General features: G+C 36.7%; 1 protein-coding gene and 1 pseudogene across 1 annotated transcript in view; both read left to right on the top strand.

The window, feature by feature from the left end:
- The window catches only part of Ap3b1 (adaptor related protein complex 3 beta 1 subunit), a 294,655-nt gene that overhangs the window by 59,886 nt on the left and 217,456 nt on the right, over nucleotides 1-17,313 (top strand). The window contains exons 2-3 of the mRNA XM_004645731.2: nucleotides 4,624-4,699; nucleotides 16,018-16,092. Coding sequence (XP_004645788.1) covers nucleotides 4,624-4,699; nucleotides 16,018-16,092 — 151 coding nt within the window. The remainder of the gene's footprint in view (nucleotides 1-4,623; nucleotides 4,700-16,017; nucleotides 16,093-17,313) is intronic.
- Nucleotides 10,312-11,168, top strand: LOC105740933 (annotated as a pseudogene).

Below are 17,313 nucleotides of genomic sequence, written 5' to 3'. Positions count from 1 at the left end.
AAAAAAAAAGAAAGGAAACAGTTATGTCATCTTATGAAATAAAATTTTTGTTTTATTCTCTCATTCTGTGCTTTGGTCTCAATTAACCACTTGTTTTCTGTCATGACACATGAGAATGTTGAATGAGTTAATGCCTTTTGCATCTAGTTTCTTAGACTCACTGCAGTGATTTTCAGGATTTTTATCTTGTTGCATGTACTGTATCACTATTTAATTCTTTTTTATTGTTGAATGATACTCCAGTGTGTGGATAAATCACTTTCCATTGATGGACGTTTAGTTTATTTCAAGTTGCTTACTAAAGTTACTGTTACTAAAGTTACTATGAATATCTATGTAAATCATTAAATTAATATGTTTTTATTTCTTGGTAGAGGAATGGGTGGGTCATATGGCAGCTGTATGTTTATAGTTGTAAGAAACTACTTCCATTTTTCTGAAGTGGTCATGCCATTTTATAGTCCCACCAGCAGTGTGTGAGTCCTGGCTGCTCATGTTCTTCGTAATAATATTTACTATTGTCTTTTTAATTTCACTATTTCAATAGGTTGTAATGGTATGTTTTTGAATTTTCATTTCCTTGATGACTAATGGCTTTGAGTATCTTTTAGTGTGTTTATTGACATTTATGCGTTTTCTTTTGTTAAACACCTGCTTTTTATTAGATTGTCTTATAACTGAGTTGTAATTATGTAGCTGTTTTTTTTTTTTTAATGTATTTAGTACAGGGTCAACAGGGTCTCATACATAGATCAGACTTGTAGTGTTTCTCTTGTTTTCAGCCTTCCAAGCATAGGGATCACAGGTGCACCCCACCACGCCCAGTCGCAATGCCTTTCTCAGCACGCCCTCGGGGCGGGGCTGGCAGGGCACCCTAGGGATCAAACCCTCCTCCCTGTGTCTGCCTAAGCAGGTGCTTTAATCCACTGAGCTATCTGGCCAGCCTTTGTAGCTGTTTTTACTTAAGGTTATTTTGAAATAATAGTAGATTCATATGCATTCAAAAGAGAATTTATGTACCTTTTATCATTTCCTACAGTGATAGCACATTGTGCAACTATAATAGTAGCGCAGTCAGGATGCTGACATTAATATCAGCCTGAGTATGTTCAGATTTCTCCATTTTTACTTGAAGTTTATTTATGTTCATGTGTGGTTGGTTCTGTTAAGTTCTGTCTTGTATAGTTCATGTAGCCATTGTGTCATTTAAAAAACTAGTTCTTTCCTCAGAAAGGTCTCCTTTTTCCCCAGACTCCTCCTTTCTTCTCCTTTACCCCTACAACACTTGTTTCTTCATTCTTTTTTTTTTTTTTTTTTTTATATATCTATGTATTTGGTACAGTGCTTACTATGCAGCTCAGACTTGTGGTGATCCTCCCATTTCTGTCTCCCTAGCGCTGGGATTACAGACATGCACTACCAAGCCTGGTCCTGGCGGATGGTTTGGTGTGCACAGCCCAGGGCCTGTGTGGCATGTAGTAGTGGGGATCAAATCTAGGTCTTTGCACTTGCCTAGGCAGGCGCTTACACCACTGAGCTATCTCTGTGGCCCCTGTTCATTCTGAATTTTTATTATTTCAAGAAAGTTATGTAAGTGAATCATATAGCAGCCTTTTAGGATTGCTGTTTCTCAGTGTACTCAGTTGTGTTTCAATAATTTGTTTCCTTTTATTGCTGAGTCATCCATTTTATTATCCATGGAAGGACATCTGGGTTGTTTCTGTTTTTGCTAATCATAATAAAGCTTGTGTGAATTCTTGTGTTCTGTGCATGTGTGTGTATATATAAAATCTGATTTTCAAGGAAGAATAGTCCATGAATCAATAGTAATTGGGTTGAATAGTATTTTAAGGTTTAATTCTAAAAGAAACTTTGAAATTGCCTAAGTGAATGTAACTGCTTATTTTCCTACTAGTGTCACACAAACAACCCAGTTCGTGTGTCTTTACCACCACTTGACTGTTCTTATTTTGTAATTTTAGTCATTCTGATGTGTGTGTAAATGAAAGCATGCTGTGATTTTAACTCACATTTCTTTAATTAATAATGAAGTTAAGTATATTTTCATGTACTTTTTTTCCATGTGCAAGTTTTTTTGGTTGAAGTGTTTGTTAATGTCTTAATTTGCTAAGGCCACCATAACAAAATAATACAGACTGGGAGGTTTAAATAAGTTGTTTATGTACAGATCTGCAGTCTAGAAATCTAAGACACAGGTTTTGGCAGATACACTTTTTCATGAGGCCTCCTTTCTTGACTGACAGGGAGTATCTTCTCACTGTGTCTCATTCTGTGCAATTTCAGAATGGGAATCCACAGCCTTTCTTCATTTTGTCTCATCTCTTTCCTCTTAGGTCCAGGCTGGCCGTTATCTGCTGATATAATCCCCCTTTTTTCCTGCTTCTGCTGGCATGGCTGATCAAATCTATGAGCTGTACTTATGAATTTTCTAGCCACACTGTTGGTGCTCTCTCCAGAGCACTTTCTAACTTTTTACATCTTACATAGATTGAGAAATTTGTAAATCTCCAAGTTATGAATTCTTTTTCTTATCAATTCTTTGCCTCTCACATTTTACTGTTAATGGCAGAGAAAAACAAGGCTGTTCCTTTAGTGTGTAGCTTAAAAATCTCCTCAGCTAAATATCCAACTAGTTCATCATTTTTAATTTCTATTTTCCGTAAGATATTAGAACGCAACTTAGCCAAGGTCTGTGCTACTTTTTATAGCGAAGATCACTTTTTCTTTCCGATAATGTCCAGCTCATTTCTGAGTATCATCTTTTTTTTTTTTTTTTAATAATTTATGTATATGGTACAGGGTCTCGCTCTGCATCTCAGACTCAAATGATTCTCCTGTCTTAGCCTTCCCAGTCCTGGGATTGCAGGAATGTACCACCATACCAAGGTTCAGTGGGCAACACTGCTTGCCCAGGGTTCCAGAGCCAGCATGGCATGCGGTACTGGGGGATCAAACTCGGGTCGTTGTGCTTGCCAATCAGATGCTTAGACCGCCAAGCTAAAAGAGTTTTGAGAGAAAAGATTCAGAAGATTCCATGCTTATGTCTTTCATTCCATTTCTAATTGAGTTTTTTTTTTTTAATGTTTGGTTTTGGGACTTGTTTTATATTCCAGATACCTGTCCTTTGTCAGATATGTGATCATATTTATTTTCTTTTCAATTATTTTTTATTTTTTAATTCTTTTTTGTATCTTAGGGAAGGGTCTACGGTGTGTTCAGGGTCTCACTAGTAGATTGGACTCATAGTTATCTGCCTGGTTACAGCCTCCCAAGAGCAGAGATTACAGGTGCGTGCCACCTCGCCCAGTCTCAGTTGCTGTTTCAGCACGCCTCAGGGGTGGGCCTGGCACAGCAGGCCCAGGGTTTGAACCCCTGGTCCCTATGCCTGCTTGCAGATGTGTTAATCTGCTGAGCTATTAGGCCAGCCCTTTGTATTTATTTTCTATCTGTATTTTATTTAACAGATTCTCCTAACAGAGTCTTTCATGGGACAAAAATTTTAAATTTTGATAAAATTTAATTTCTCAGTTGTTTTTTTTTTTTTTTTTTTTTAATGAACTGTGCTTTTCGTGTTCATTCTTAAATCTTTGCTTTGGTGTGTAGCTGTTTTTAAAACTGTTCTACCATGTTTAAGGAAAAATTATTAATGATTACAAATTAACAATTTTCTTTATTGGGGAGGGGATGGACTTGTGAATTTACAGAGAGAGAAAGTTCACTTAAAAGAATTTGGTCACAACCCAAAAAATAAGTAAGTAAGTAAATAAATAAATAAACTACTGATAGATAGTTCTTCATTTTTCTCATTTTGCATCTCTTCTGAGCAAAGGAGTTGCTAGTCTTTGTTCTGGATGAGCTTTTAAAGATACTTTATATAACTTGGAAAAGAGAGTTACTGTTTCTTTTTGGTAAGGTTGTCCTACCTGGTAGCATTAACAGCTGCTTGGGTCTTCCAAGCTGGGAATAACAGAAACCCGTTTCACCCTGAGTAAGTCACAGCATCCCACTGATGCCATCAAATGTGTTACGCTGAGTCTCTCTTGTATCTTCATCTTTATTACTGACTGCTCTGCTTCATTATCTCATGCTCTCGTTTAGATGTGAAAATCGCTTGTATTCTCAGAGTTGAGGGAGTCTCAGTGGGAGTTTTCCTTTATATTTATGTTCTCCTGCCATTAGAAGGCTGGGAGAAAAGTGTGATAGTGTGAATGAACTTTAATTGGGGTACTTAACAAAAATTCCTAGGGGTTTGGGGCAGATTAAAATATATTAGTGCTGATTCAGAGATTTTTGTTTTTTCAGGTGATTATATAAAAAAAACTTGAAATGTAGAATCTGTATGCCTATGCTATTGTTTGAATATTAAATGAATATTAACCTTAGGAAAGTTTTATGTTTTTGTTTCCTTGCTGAGCTTCATGATAGCATAGTGCACAGGTATTACAGATTAAAATGAGAAAAGATATTTAATTGTAAATGAGAACGTAGTTACTTAACATTGCTCATTACATTATTTGCAATTCTTATGAAAATGATATATTTAAGTAGCTGTTTTATATAAAACTCCAAGTACAAAATTTTTCCCCTTCTCTTTTGTAATAGGAATGAAGATCTAAAACAAATGTTGGAGAGCAACAAAGATTCTGCTAAATTGGATGCTATGAAACGGATTGTTGGGGTTGGTAAAATACTTAGTTTTTTTTTTTTTTTTTTTTTTTTTTTTGTAAAATGGAAATGTTGTGATTGACAGCTTTAAATAATGTATAACTATCATACCTCTCATTTGCTCTTTAATATTGACTTAGACTATTCCATCTAAAAGTGTGAAGAAGCATTGAAGAATCAAAATTTAAGAAATGTGGGTTGTAGTTTCATCTGTTGTCTATTTTGACTTTTCTGTCTCTAATATTAAGATAATTCTCCTGTGAGATAAAGGGAAGTAATCATTTTGAGGCCAAAGTAAGATGATATACAGCTATAATTTGACTTCATGTCAAAAGAGACATTTCAGGATTATTTTTGTCATTTCATGACTTAAAAGTTGTAAGTACACTTTCTTCTGTTTTTGAAATACTATTAGTATCAAAAACTACTTTTATTCAGTTCAGTAGCCTAAAACTTTAGCAAGTATTGTGAAATGTAGGCGCATTTACTATATTTTATTGTATTGCAAAAATTAAATGGAGATACCTACTTTAAGGTGTTTGTAGATTGAAACACTAATATTAAAACACCAAAGTGGTCTACATAGACTATTAAAATCCCAGTGATACATTTTGCAAAAAAACCCACCAAAAATCCATTCTAAAATTTATATGTAGGGGCCGGGGAGATGGCTCAGTGGAATAAGCGCTTCCCTGGCAAGAGCAAGGGCCTGAGTTCAATCCCCGGTTCTGCAAAAAGAAAATAAATAAATAAATAAATAAATAAAATAAAATAAAATTTATATGTTGTCTCATCGGTTTTTGAATAGCCAAGATAGTCTTGAAAAAGAATAACGTTATAGGTCTCAGAATTCTTGATTTCAAAATTTACTACAAAACTAATAAAAACAGTGGGGTATTGAGATAAAGATAGACAAATGTTCCTAGTTCCAAAAATATTAACAATAGGATTATTCTGTGATCCAGTGACTCCATTGCTAGTATATACGTTGAAGAGTTTAACAGGATCCTCGGACATACATTGATACAAAGTATTCTTAGCAGGGTTATTCAAAATAGCCCAATCCCATATTCACTAATGGGTAAATGGATAAAAAGTGATATAGACACATAATATATTTTAGCCTTATGAAAGAATAAAATTCTGAAAAAAAATGAAATTCTGATATGTTGGAACATGGATGAGCCTTCACACATTATGTTAAATGAAGTCACTAAGACACAACGAACAAGCGTATGGTTCTGTTTAGATACAAACTCAGAGTGGTAGTTGCTAGGAGAAAGATGAAGAATGAAATGAAATGTTTGTCTTTTTAAAATCATTTCAGATGTATATTTTAAATGTTATAACCCTATTAATATAGTTCTTTGGTATGATCTCTGTTTTGTTCGTTCATTTGTTTGCTCACAACTGTAAAAAAAAATTTTTTTTGGCATTGGGGATTTAGCCCAGGGCCTCACTCGTGCTAGGCAAGTGTTTTTGCATTGAATGACATTGCAGGCCTTTCTATTTTATTTTGCCTGTTTGTCTGACTGACCTGGAACTTGCAGTCATCCTCCTGTAGGTTCTCAAGTAGGCAGGCTTTCAGATGAGGCCCACCATACTCCACAGATTTTATTTTTTGTCATGTTCTCATTCTTTAGGTTTTTGGTGTATTTTCGCATGTCAGCACTTTACTTGGGAGGAAAATGTGGATGACATTCTCTCTGGGTCCTTGTCAGTCTGAACAACATGTGACAGTTGATTACTTAGTAGAATTTTTGATTTGGAATATTTTTTACTCTTTTTTTCTTGCTTTTTTATGGTACCGGGGATTGAACTCAGGACCTTGTGCTTGCCAGGCAAGCACTTATTCTACTGAGCTATCTCCCTGGCCCTGTTTTTTTTACTCTTAAATTTGTGTAGGTTTTAGTCTTTCTTTCCTCTGCCTTTAGGGAGCATAAATGTGATTCCAATCAGATTTGTTTTGTTTTTTCATGAGTTGGTTTTTTTTGGGCATGTAAATACTTGCAGTGTTTCAAGGAAAAAAATTTAGCCAAGATGTTCTATTCTGATTTCTATTAATTTCTTATACTGATAAACCCTGTTGTTTTAAATGTTTATTTATCTATTAATTACTTATTTAGTGGTACTGAGAACTGATACCAGAGGCACTGTGGCTTTTTACTGTATCCTTGCCCTCCACCCTTTTTTCTGAGACAGAATCTGCCTTAGCTACTCAAAGGCATCACACCTTTGCGCCTCCTTCTTCAGCCACCAGCTAGCTGGGAGTATCAGTAGACACTGTATTTGTCTTGTGCTAATTTTTTACTTGATCTTAGCCAAAAGACTGGGAAGAGATTTGTGTTAAATTCTTAAATTTGTCTTTTACTTAGACAAATTACCCCCAACAATTTGCTTGTTTTCTTGGCATATCTGTTTCGGATATTTTACATTTTACATTTCTTTGAACTGTCTCTCGCAGTACTGCATTCTCACATGTTCAGATTGGTATTGTTTTTCTGCCCTTTCCTGATTTGGGGGTGATACTTGGTATCTTGTATCTACTTATTGTCTGGGTTGTAAGTAATGGGTAGATGATTGTTTTGTTAAATATTATTTCAACTATCTCACACTATGCAGACATTTTTTATTATTTGAGTAGATTACTTATAATTAAAAATGTCCGCTAATTAGCTGAGCCTAGTGGTGCATGCCACTTGGCAAGACTGAAACAGAAGATTGCAAGTTGGAGTCCATTCTGGGCAACTTAGTGAGAACTTGTCTCAAAAGAAAAAAAATTAAAAGAGAGAGGGGACTGGTGATATAACTCATTGCAAAGGATTCAAGCATTAGTCATACATAAACAAACCAGAAAATGTTGGATTGACTCAGCAGAATAAAAATGACATAGGAATGAATCAAAAGTTGAAGACTGACAGGTGGTTAAGCAAAATTACCTTTGGATTGGAGTATTTCGCTTTTAGATTCTCCTACTCATTTAATAGCTAACTGTTGTCTCTCTCCTTTCTCTTTATCTTCAAATGAACTGACTTCTCTTAGTTTAGACTCAGCTTCTTTAATTCTTTATTGACACTGGTTTTATTATTGTTGTGAACTGCGTTTTCCAGCTGTCTTAGTCACTTAACTCTCATTGCTGAGACAAAATACCTGATACCCAAAGTTAGGGGAGCAAAGATTTATTTACCTCACAGATTATAGAGGTTTCATTCCATAATCAGCTGGCTCTAAGGTAGAGGGGCAGCATTTCATAGCAGAGGAAGATACCAGGAGCAAGGGTGAAGGAGCAAGCCTCTTTTCCTCCTTTATGCTGTATTCAAGCTATCTGACCGAAGGCAGGTGTAGCGTCCAATCCCAACACTAAACAATAAACCAGTCATGAACTTTAGATTCAATCTTGGAAAAGCCCACCTTCCTTAACTGCATGAGGCTTTGAGGAGACATCCAGACACAAATCATACCATTTTGTTTCTGTCCCCCCAAAGACTCATGTGTATCCTTTTATGAAAAAGGCATTTAGTTAATCTCTAAGAGTTGCCACAGTCCCAGCAGTTCTACATTGCTGAAAAGTTCAAGTCCTAAACTCATAGCTGCAAGACTTGTACAAATGAAAAGGTTAAACACTTCCAACATTCAATGGCAGAAGATGCACATTTCCATTCCAAAAGTTACAAACAGGATTTTACAAAGGATTAGGACCAAAGCAGTCCAAAATCTAGCAGGGCAAAAGTCCTGTAGTACCACCTACAGCATATGAGGCAGTGTGTAGCAAGTTGAGAACTCCAAAGGGCTTGGTTGCTGTCACTATGGCACTTCTGGTGGTTACAGCTCCCATGGCTTATCTCTTAGGATTCCTCCTTGTAGTTTTCCTCAGATGATCCATGTTCCTGGCTTCTCCAAACTTCTGGGGTCTCCACTGTACCTTTGGCTTCACATACACAGCCTTTGTACACTGCTCTCTCAGGGCTTACTGCCTAGCCTCTCAGGCCTTTTTCTGAAATCTGGGTTGAACCCTTTTTAACTCCATACCTCTTTCATTCTATGTGCACCTAAAGCCAATGCCATGTGCCATGTGGATGATGCCAAGGTCTGCTGTCAGTTGAAACAGCACCACAATTCCTTCTTTACTATAGGGGTCAAGTGTCAGGATCAATGAGCACTTTGAATCCAGTTCTAAGGAGCAAATCTCTAGGCTGTCACTGTTGTGACACATGGTTTGGCTGCCACTATTCTTAAACATGGTGCTCTGTGGCTTCTCAAGGCAAATTCTTTCACTTTTGCAGTTTTGGAGGCAGCAGTGGGTGGAGACTTGCTGTCTCTGGTGATGTCCTCAGGCCATCTTTTGTATTGTTTTGTTCCTTCTCAGCAGTGGAGATTTCCTCAACTCTATATTACACAGCTTTACTAAAACTTCATTTCTGCCCAACTCACAACATTTTAAATCATTCTGCTGGCCTCTTTGCTTGATGTGCAACATAAATCTGGCTAAAAGTTCCCAAAAATAGTGATGCTACAGCCTCAACATTTGATTGCCTTGAAATTTCTTATGCCAGATTAATTAGTCCACTGCCCTCAATCTGAGTCTCCGGCAAAGTAGCCAGACATCAGCAAAATGCAGACATACTTTCTCCCAAGCCATACCACATATCATCTAGAATGCAACAGTCAATGTACTTCTTCTGTTGACAACTTCCTGAGCCTGGTCAATAGTGGCAGGATTTTTGTCAGCCTTCTGATCTCTAAACTCTGGGCAGAATCTCTCACACAGAACAGCCTAAGGTGTTCCAACTCTACTCTTTCAGGCAACATCTCCAAGCCTTTCTAAACTCCTCACCTGAGTCATTCCCAAAGGCTCCTGAACTATGTGATTAGGTATAGTCACAGCAACAACCCCACTTCTTTGGTACCAGATTCTGTCCTAGTTACTTTTTTCTCATTGCTCAAACAAAATATCTGATATCCAAAGTTAGAGAAGGAAAGGTTTATTTAGTTCACTTCTGCAGAGGTTCAGTCCATAATCAGCTGGTTCTTAAGATAGAGTGCCATGTGGCAGAGAGGCAACAGTTCATGGCAGAGGAAGATACCAAAAGCAACAAGAACAAATGAGGAGGAGCAAGACTCATTTTCTCCTTTAGATTGTATGTAGGCTACCTGACTGAGGGCAAGTGTAGCACTCGCACCCCCAGACCCAGCACTAAACAATGAACCAATCACAAATTCTAGATTCAGCTGTCTCAGAAAAGCCTGTTCTACTTGACCATGTGAGGCTTTGGGGGGACATCCAGACACAAAATATAATGCCAGCAGAATATCATCTTACAAGGGGCTGGGGAGATGGCTCAAGGGAATAAGCGCTTCCCTGGCAAGCGCAAGGGCCTGAGTTCAATCCCCTGTTCTGCAAAAAAAAAAAAAAAAAAAACAACAACAACAACAAAAACAAACAAAGAATATCATCTTACAGTACATGGATTAAGATGGGAATGAGAGAAGGGTAGGTGTAGCTAAGTTAAGTGCATTTGGGGAAAACTCAGGCTGGAAGGAATTAAGAGAAGTCAACAGCAAAATCAGTCACCTTATAGATATCAAGACTGTACTTCCTCAAGGGAGTTTAGAGTAGACTTCCAGATGCCGGTGATAGACTCCTGTGAGAGGAAAGATGAGCTGCATTGCCCAGGTGCTCATCAACAGAGTAGATGAGCAGACTGCTTATGAGCTGCAGTGAAATACGTGCCTTTCTTGTCACAGAAAGGCTGCAGTGTGTCTTTGTTAAGTCATGAAGCTGAGAGTCTGAGTAGGCTCATTTGTCCATGGGTTTGCAGAGGGACAGCCACATGGAACAGCTCCTCATTTGGAGAGGTAAAACAGGTTAAGTGTGAGTAGTGACTGAGGGCCCACAGAACATGGACAGGGATGCAGCTGCCCATCTCCAGGCATCTCCTAAGCCCTCTGCAGAGAACTCCAAGGGCTGGAACCCCGTTCTTTCTCAGATGCATAGCCCTTCCACAGAGAAACACCTCCCTGAAATTCAGGGGGTTTTAACAGGGATCCAGACACTGACATTTACTTCGGTAAAAGATTGAGTGAATAGAGCCATGTATAGGAAGCAAAGCCTAAAAGATGACAAAACAATTGAAGAGTAGCAGGCAACCAAAATTGCAGATTTGAAGAGATATGTGGAATTCCTTGTAGCTGAAAATGAAAGAATAAGGAAAGAAAGTAAACAACTAAGGGCTGTAAAGGCCACACTTCTAAAAGGAGCTGGATGTGTATACTGATTCTGTAGAAAAATCAGGGTTGTCAACCTTGCCATAACATTCTGAAAATGCTGTAGCCTCTTCAACCTTGCAAAGTATTTCCCAGCAAATACTGGGAAAGCCAGGAAAACTCCAATACCCAACCTTCCTCCCTTGGATTTTCCATCTCCAGAATTTCTGATTATGGAGCTTTCTGAGGACATTTTGAAAGGATTTATGAGTAATTAAAATGGAAGGTCAGAAGAGAGGTCAGAAGAAGTATTGCAGTAACACAGTTAATCTACAAAAGAAAAAAAAGAGAAAAAGCACACACAGGGGCAGTCCTGGAATTGTCATCCTCTGGCTTCTGTGGAAGACAGGTACAGGCAGACATGGGGACGGTGTGAAGTGTAACATGGATCTGATTCTCTGGCACAGCTGATGATTCTGAGTTGGCAGACATAGCTCAGAGGTTAGCTTTCCCCTGTTACAAACCAAATGGCTACCTGGAATAATATTTTCAAGCAACAGTTTTTGTATTTTCAGGGTTTAAATGTATAAAAGTGTTATGCATAATTAATATATAATGCTATAAAAGATAATGCAAAATCTGAATGATACAGTGACCTGAGGTGCTGCATTGTGTTTGAAATATGGTCTTTATCATGTATTGACTGTGTGCATTTTGTTATGCACATTTTATTTAAAGAAACATGTTAAGATGCATACCTTTGTAGATGAAACTATGTGCCACTACTCATACGTAATGATAACCTCAAGACTATCAAGAGAAATATTTATTTATTTATTTATTTATTTATTTATTTATTTATTTTGGGGGAAGGACCTACAGGGTGTTCAAGATCTCACTGCTAGATCAGACTCGTAGTGATCCACCTGTTTCCAGCCTCCTAAGAGCTGGGGTTACAGGTGCACGCCACCACGCCCGTTCTTAATTGTCATCTCAGCATACCCCTGGGGTGGTGGGGCTGGCACAGCAGGCTTGGGGATTGAACCCCCAGCCCCTGCACTTGCTTGCAGGTGCTTTAATCTGTTGAGCTATTTGGCCAGCCCAAGAGAAATATTTAAATTTCCATTTTGTGAAGAAAGGAACCAGCTTATACTTTTTTAAAAAATTACCTGTTTACAAAACTAGTCAGGGTGTATTTAAAATTATGTTTTTTATATAATGTGTTGTTTGAAAATACCAAGCAAATATATTCTATTTTTAATGATCCTTGAGTGGAAGTTATACTATTTGGCAGTATTTGATTTTAAGAGTCAATAAAAACAATAAGTATTTTTGAATAACAAGACATTAAGACTAAACAGAACTTCAGTCTTGATTTGAAGAAATCAGATGTATAATGGTTTTATTTTTATTTTTATTTATTTCAATTTTTTATTTTTCCTTCAAAAATAGGGTCTTGCTGTGTAGTTCAGACTGGCCTCAAACTCACTATGTAGCTCAAGCTGGCTTCAGACTCAGAGCAAACCTCTTGCCTCAGCCTCCTAAGTGCTGGGATTACAGGCGTGAACTGTTATCCTTGACTCTGAATGTATCATTGAAATTCCTTAAAGAAAAGAGAAAGATGTTGGGGTGGGAAAAACAGCTTAAAATAATAAAAGGTTCAAAGAGTTCTGTGGTTAATAAAAGTTTTCTGCATTTTATTTGATCTGATATAATGTTAACTTTGAGTGGGTAAGATTTATTATATCTGTGTCATTTTTTGCCTTTAATCTCTATGTCTGATAATCAAAAGAGGAGGAACTACTAGAAATTATATAGGAAAACCAAAAAGTTGTTATAAAAGTAAAATATTAAATTCTAAAAAAATTGTAATGAAGGAGCAAACAGCACAAAATACAGGGAATAAATAGAAAATAGGTAATAAAATGGTAGATCTGAGTCTAAACATATCGGTAACAAATGTAAATAGTCATATGTTACCAATTAAAAGAGATTAGGTTAGATGAAAATGTTAAAATGCAAGTATATGCTCTCGGAAAGAAGTCAAGCATGTTATAAAGAGATTTAAAATATAAAGTTGGAAAAACTATAAACACAGAAAAGCTTGAGTAATATCAGTATCAGAGAAAGTGAACTTCTGAACAGATAGTACCAAAGAGCTACAGAGGAGCAATATGTAACAAGTCATTTCCCATAAGGCATGGCAAAGTAGAACAACACACCACAAAAGGCTGTTAAGGCTGAAAGAAAATATGGATAAATCATAATTATATTTGGAGACTTTAATACTTTTAAAAATTAATAGACTGAGAAGTTGGAAAACCCATGTGATTACCAAAGATTATAATAACATCAGCTAAACATTATTAACATTTATAGAGCACACTGTGGTGCATATATTCTTCCATGACATGCAAAATAGACTTTTCAGTGCCATAAAACCAGTTTTAATATACTTTGTATGATTTAAATTCTTTTAAATTGGTTACCTGACCATATATCAAATAGGAATTTCTCTACAGGAACAGATTTGCTATAAAACATGTATGGATTTACAAGATACGCTTACAGTGGCCACCTGCCAAATCTGGAATGTAAGAATGCAGAATAGCCACCTGTGTGCTGGAGAGCCAGAGGATCCTATGGAAGTTCAAAGGCCTGGAGCTCACAGAAGAGCACTTTAAAAGTGTGTCAGCAAGCTGAGGAGTCTGTGTTGAGGGCTGAAGAGCCTGCACAAAGGCCTTGAGGATCTGGGACTAAGGTCCAGAGGCATGGTGAAGACTGGATCTCTTCTACAGAGAAGCTGATGATAGACTCCTGTGAGAGAGATGGGTTGCATGCAAGTGCTCATCAGCACTACACAGATATGTTGGTTGGTGTCACCCCATCTGTGGTGGGTCTTTTCTCAGTTTGTTCTATGGCAGTCATCCAGAAACCCAGTGTTTACTAATCTGCTAGGTGGGGTTCTTATCAAGTCAAGCTGACATAATCACAATTAAGGATCACAGGCCATAATGAAATTAAACTCATAGGGAGAAATCAAGAAACTCTTTCAATATCTGAGAACTGTACATCAAGCTGCTGCTGCTGCTGCTGCTGCTGCTGCTGCTGCTGCTGCTGCTGCTTCTTCTTCTTCTTCTTCTTCTTCTTCTTCTTCTTCTTCTTCTTCTTCTTCTTCTTCTTCTTCTTCTTCTTCTTCTTCTTCTTTTTTTTTTTTTTTTGCAGAACCAGGGATTAAGGCTTTTTTTTGGAGGGGGGGCTCCGAATGCCTTCAGGGCATGTTTGGCTGGCTTGAGTTGTGGGAATCGAACCACCGCAACCTGAGTCTGACTGCTTTGTTGAAGCAGCCACTTAAAGAAGTGAGCTAAGGGGCAGGCCCCCCATCATTGCTTCTAAACAATGTGTCCATCAAAGTGGAAGTCACAGAAAAATTAGAATGAAAATGAAAAGCTATATATTAAAACTTGGAGGATTTAGGTGAAGCAGTAATTTATAGTAATGAAATTTTACACTTGAAAAGTTTCCAATATATAGTTTAAATACCCACCACAACACACTAGACATAGAAAAGCAAATAAAGTAATGTAGAATTCAGTGAACTTCAGGAGAGGAAAAACTAGAGTAAAATTTGTAAATTTAAAAGCTGATTCTTAGACTGATGAAAATTGATGATCCTGTGATAGAATTACCAAAGAGAGGACAAGTTATTAGTATCAGGAAGAAGAAATGTCACATTTTTTCTTTAAAAGAATAGGGAATATTTCATGTACTTTTGTCTGTAAATTTGAAACTTTGTTGAAATGGACCAAGTCCTTGAGGACCAACCACAACATTCATCCAAGAACTAGATTACTCAAGTAGTCCCATGTCTCCCAAAGTAATAGAACTTTTCATTGAAAAAAACCTTCTAAAATAGAGAACTCTTAAGTCTGCATAAAGCCTTCCAGAAAATGAGAAATGAAGGATGAGAAAATATTTTTGAATTCAGTTTATGAGGTTAGCATTACCCTATATGAAACTAATAGCTATTGTAAGAAAGTTAACTATATCTATATGTTCCATGAATATAGAGGACTAAAGAGTATAAATCAATTAAATATCCCAAATTACACTGCTATTGGCCTAAATCTGTGGTAGGAAGAAAATTGATACTGGGCTGGGGCAAGTAAAGTTCAAGGAATAAAGCTCAGTACTATAAATAAAAGTGAAGTCAGAAATTAAGTCTCTGATCTAGATATTTACAACTAGTGACTATTCTCTTGAACTCTTTCTCTTCCTATGGACAGTGAGTAGAATTCAGTAATAATCTGGATAAAAAGTTCTGTGAGTGTTGATTTTAGCAATAATAACTTTGGGATGAGAGACATCTAATGGTATCTAATTCGAGACACATGTTAACCTCAGAATTTAGACTGGTGTTTTGAGGAATCCGTCTTCCCATAGAGATGAGAGTTGTGATAATGAATGGTTTCTTAGGGATTTTGAAGATATGTAAAGATGGTGGTAGTGACATTTTCTTTTGTGAGCAGAGGAAGTTGATTTACTGAAGAGAACTGTGAAAAGTAATGATTGGGAAAGTAGAGGAACGCACTAACGTAATGCAGGAAAATAAAGCCAAGTAACATTTATTCTTTCTTCCCAATGTAAACACTCTAAAATGTACTCATCTGTAAGCGCTTGAGGAGTAAAGGACGCCATCCATGTTTCAAAAGTACTTGCTGTATATACAGTTGACCAGAGAAATTTGCTGTGCATATGTACATATTATGCTGTACATTATTTATTATTTTTGTTTAATGTGTTATGTATTTGTGTATTTATATTGATACATAGAGTTTTGTTGCCGATAATTGCAGTAAGTAGGATAATAAGGATGAGTTCAGCTGTTTCTTACATGGGTTATTTGGTGATACTGTCTTCTAAATATGTGATGTATATAGAATTTCCCATAGTATTTTATTTTCAAGTTACTTATTTAAAAGAGGTTTCTGAGGGGCTGAAGTTGTAGCTTACTGTGGGAGCCCTTGACTGGCATGCATGAAGCCCTGGGTTCAATCGCCAGTTCTGTCATATAAGATATTTCTGCCCTAATTTATTTATTTATTTTCTGTCTTTCTTTCCTTTCAGATGATTGCAAGAGGAAAGAATGCATCTGAGCTATTTCCTGCTGTTGTGAAGAATGTGGCTAGTAAAAATATTGAGGTACTATTTTGATTCAGAGTTCTCATGATTTCTCTTACTATAAAATGACTATGTTTTGATTTCTTTGAAATACAACTTAAGATACTTAAATGTCACTGGATTTTTGTTGTAGTTAAAATATTCATAATCTTAAGTGTAGGGAGAATAGGAAAAAAATAGATATGAAAGGTTACATCTTTGAATTTTTGGTAGAAAATATGAAAGATAAAATTGAGGTTGGTTGAATGAAGATAATTCATTTCGTTTTCACCAAATGTTAGAGGTCAAGTTAGCTTAAATTTAGCCATAAGCAGCTTAAGACAGCATGTATCCAGTGAGAAAAATGTAATCAGACATACTGTGGATCTAGACAATGTGAGGCTTTTTGGCATTCTTAACACTGAGCCCAGGAATATTTCCCAAGATTCTTGGAATACTCATGACATGTCTTTTTTTTTTTTTTAATGACGTGCCTTAAGTACTCAATATATATATGAGAATTTATTCTATGAATATGTCCCATCTAGTAAAATACTTTTTTTCAAGGAGATTGAAGAGAATATCAGGAAATGGAAAGATACTTTTTCCTTATGGATAGGAAGAACCAACATAGTGAATATGGTCATACTACTAGAATTGTTATACAGATTTAATGCAGTCTTGATCAAAATACTGCTAGTACTTCACAGAACTAGAGAAAGCATTCCTAAAGTTCATTTGGAACCAGGAGAGCCCTAGAACAGCAAAGACAATTCTGGGCAACAAAGGTAAGGCAGGAGGCATCACAATCCCTGACTTGAAATTATACTGCAAAGTTACTGTGATAAAATCAGTGTGGTACTGGCAAAAAGACAGACCCGAGAACTAGTAGAACAGATCAGAAGATGCAGACAACTACAAACATGTCCAGTCACTTTATCTTTGACAAAGGGGCCAAATTTCACTTGAAGAAAGATAACCTCTTTAATAAATGATGCAGGGAAAATTGGCTTTCTACATGCTGAACGCTAAAACTAAATCCATGTCTATTGCCATGCATTGAACTAAAGTGAAAATTGATAAAAGATCCAAATATTAAAAAAGAAACACTAAATTTATTGGAAGAGAAAGTAGGTAGACATCTTTGTGTGTGTGTGTGTGTGTGTGTGTGTGTGTGTGAGGCAGGCCAGGTATTTATGCAGAGATTCCAGTGGCCAGCATCCCTTGACCCTTTCATTTATTTATTTATTTATTTATTTTTTC

The sequence above is a fragment of the Octodon degus genome, unplaced genomic scaffold (assembly GCF_000260255.1).
Source record: "Octodon degus isolate 3935 unplaced genomic scaffold, OctDeg1.0 scaffold00238, whole genome shotgun sequence".
NCBI classification, from domain to species: Eukaryota; Metazoa; Chordata; class Mammalia; order Rodentia; family Octodontidae; genus Octodon; species Octodon degus.
This window is presented reverse-complemented; position numbering and strand designations above follow the sequence as displayed.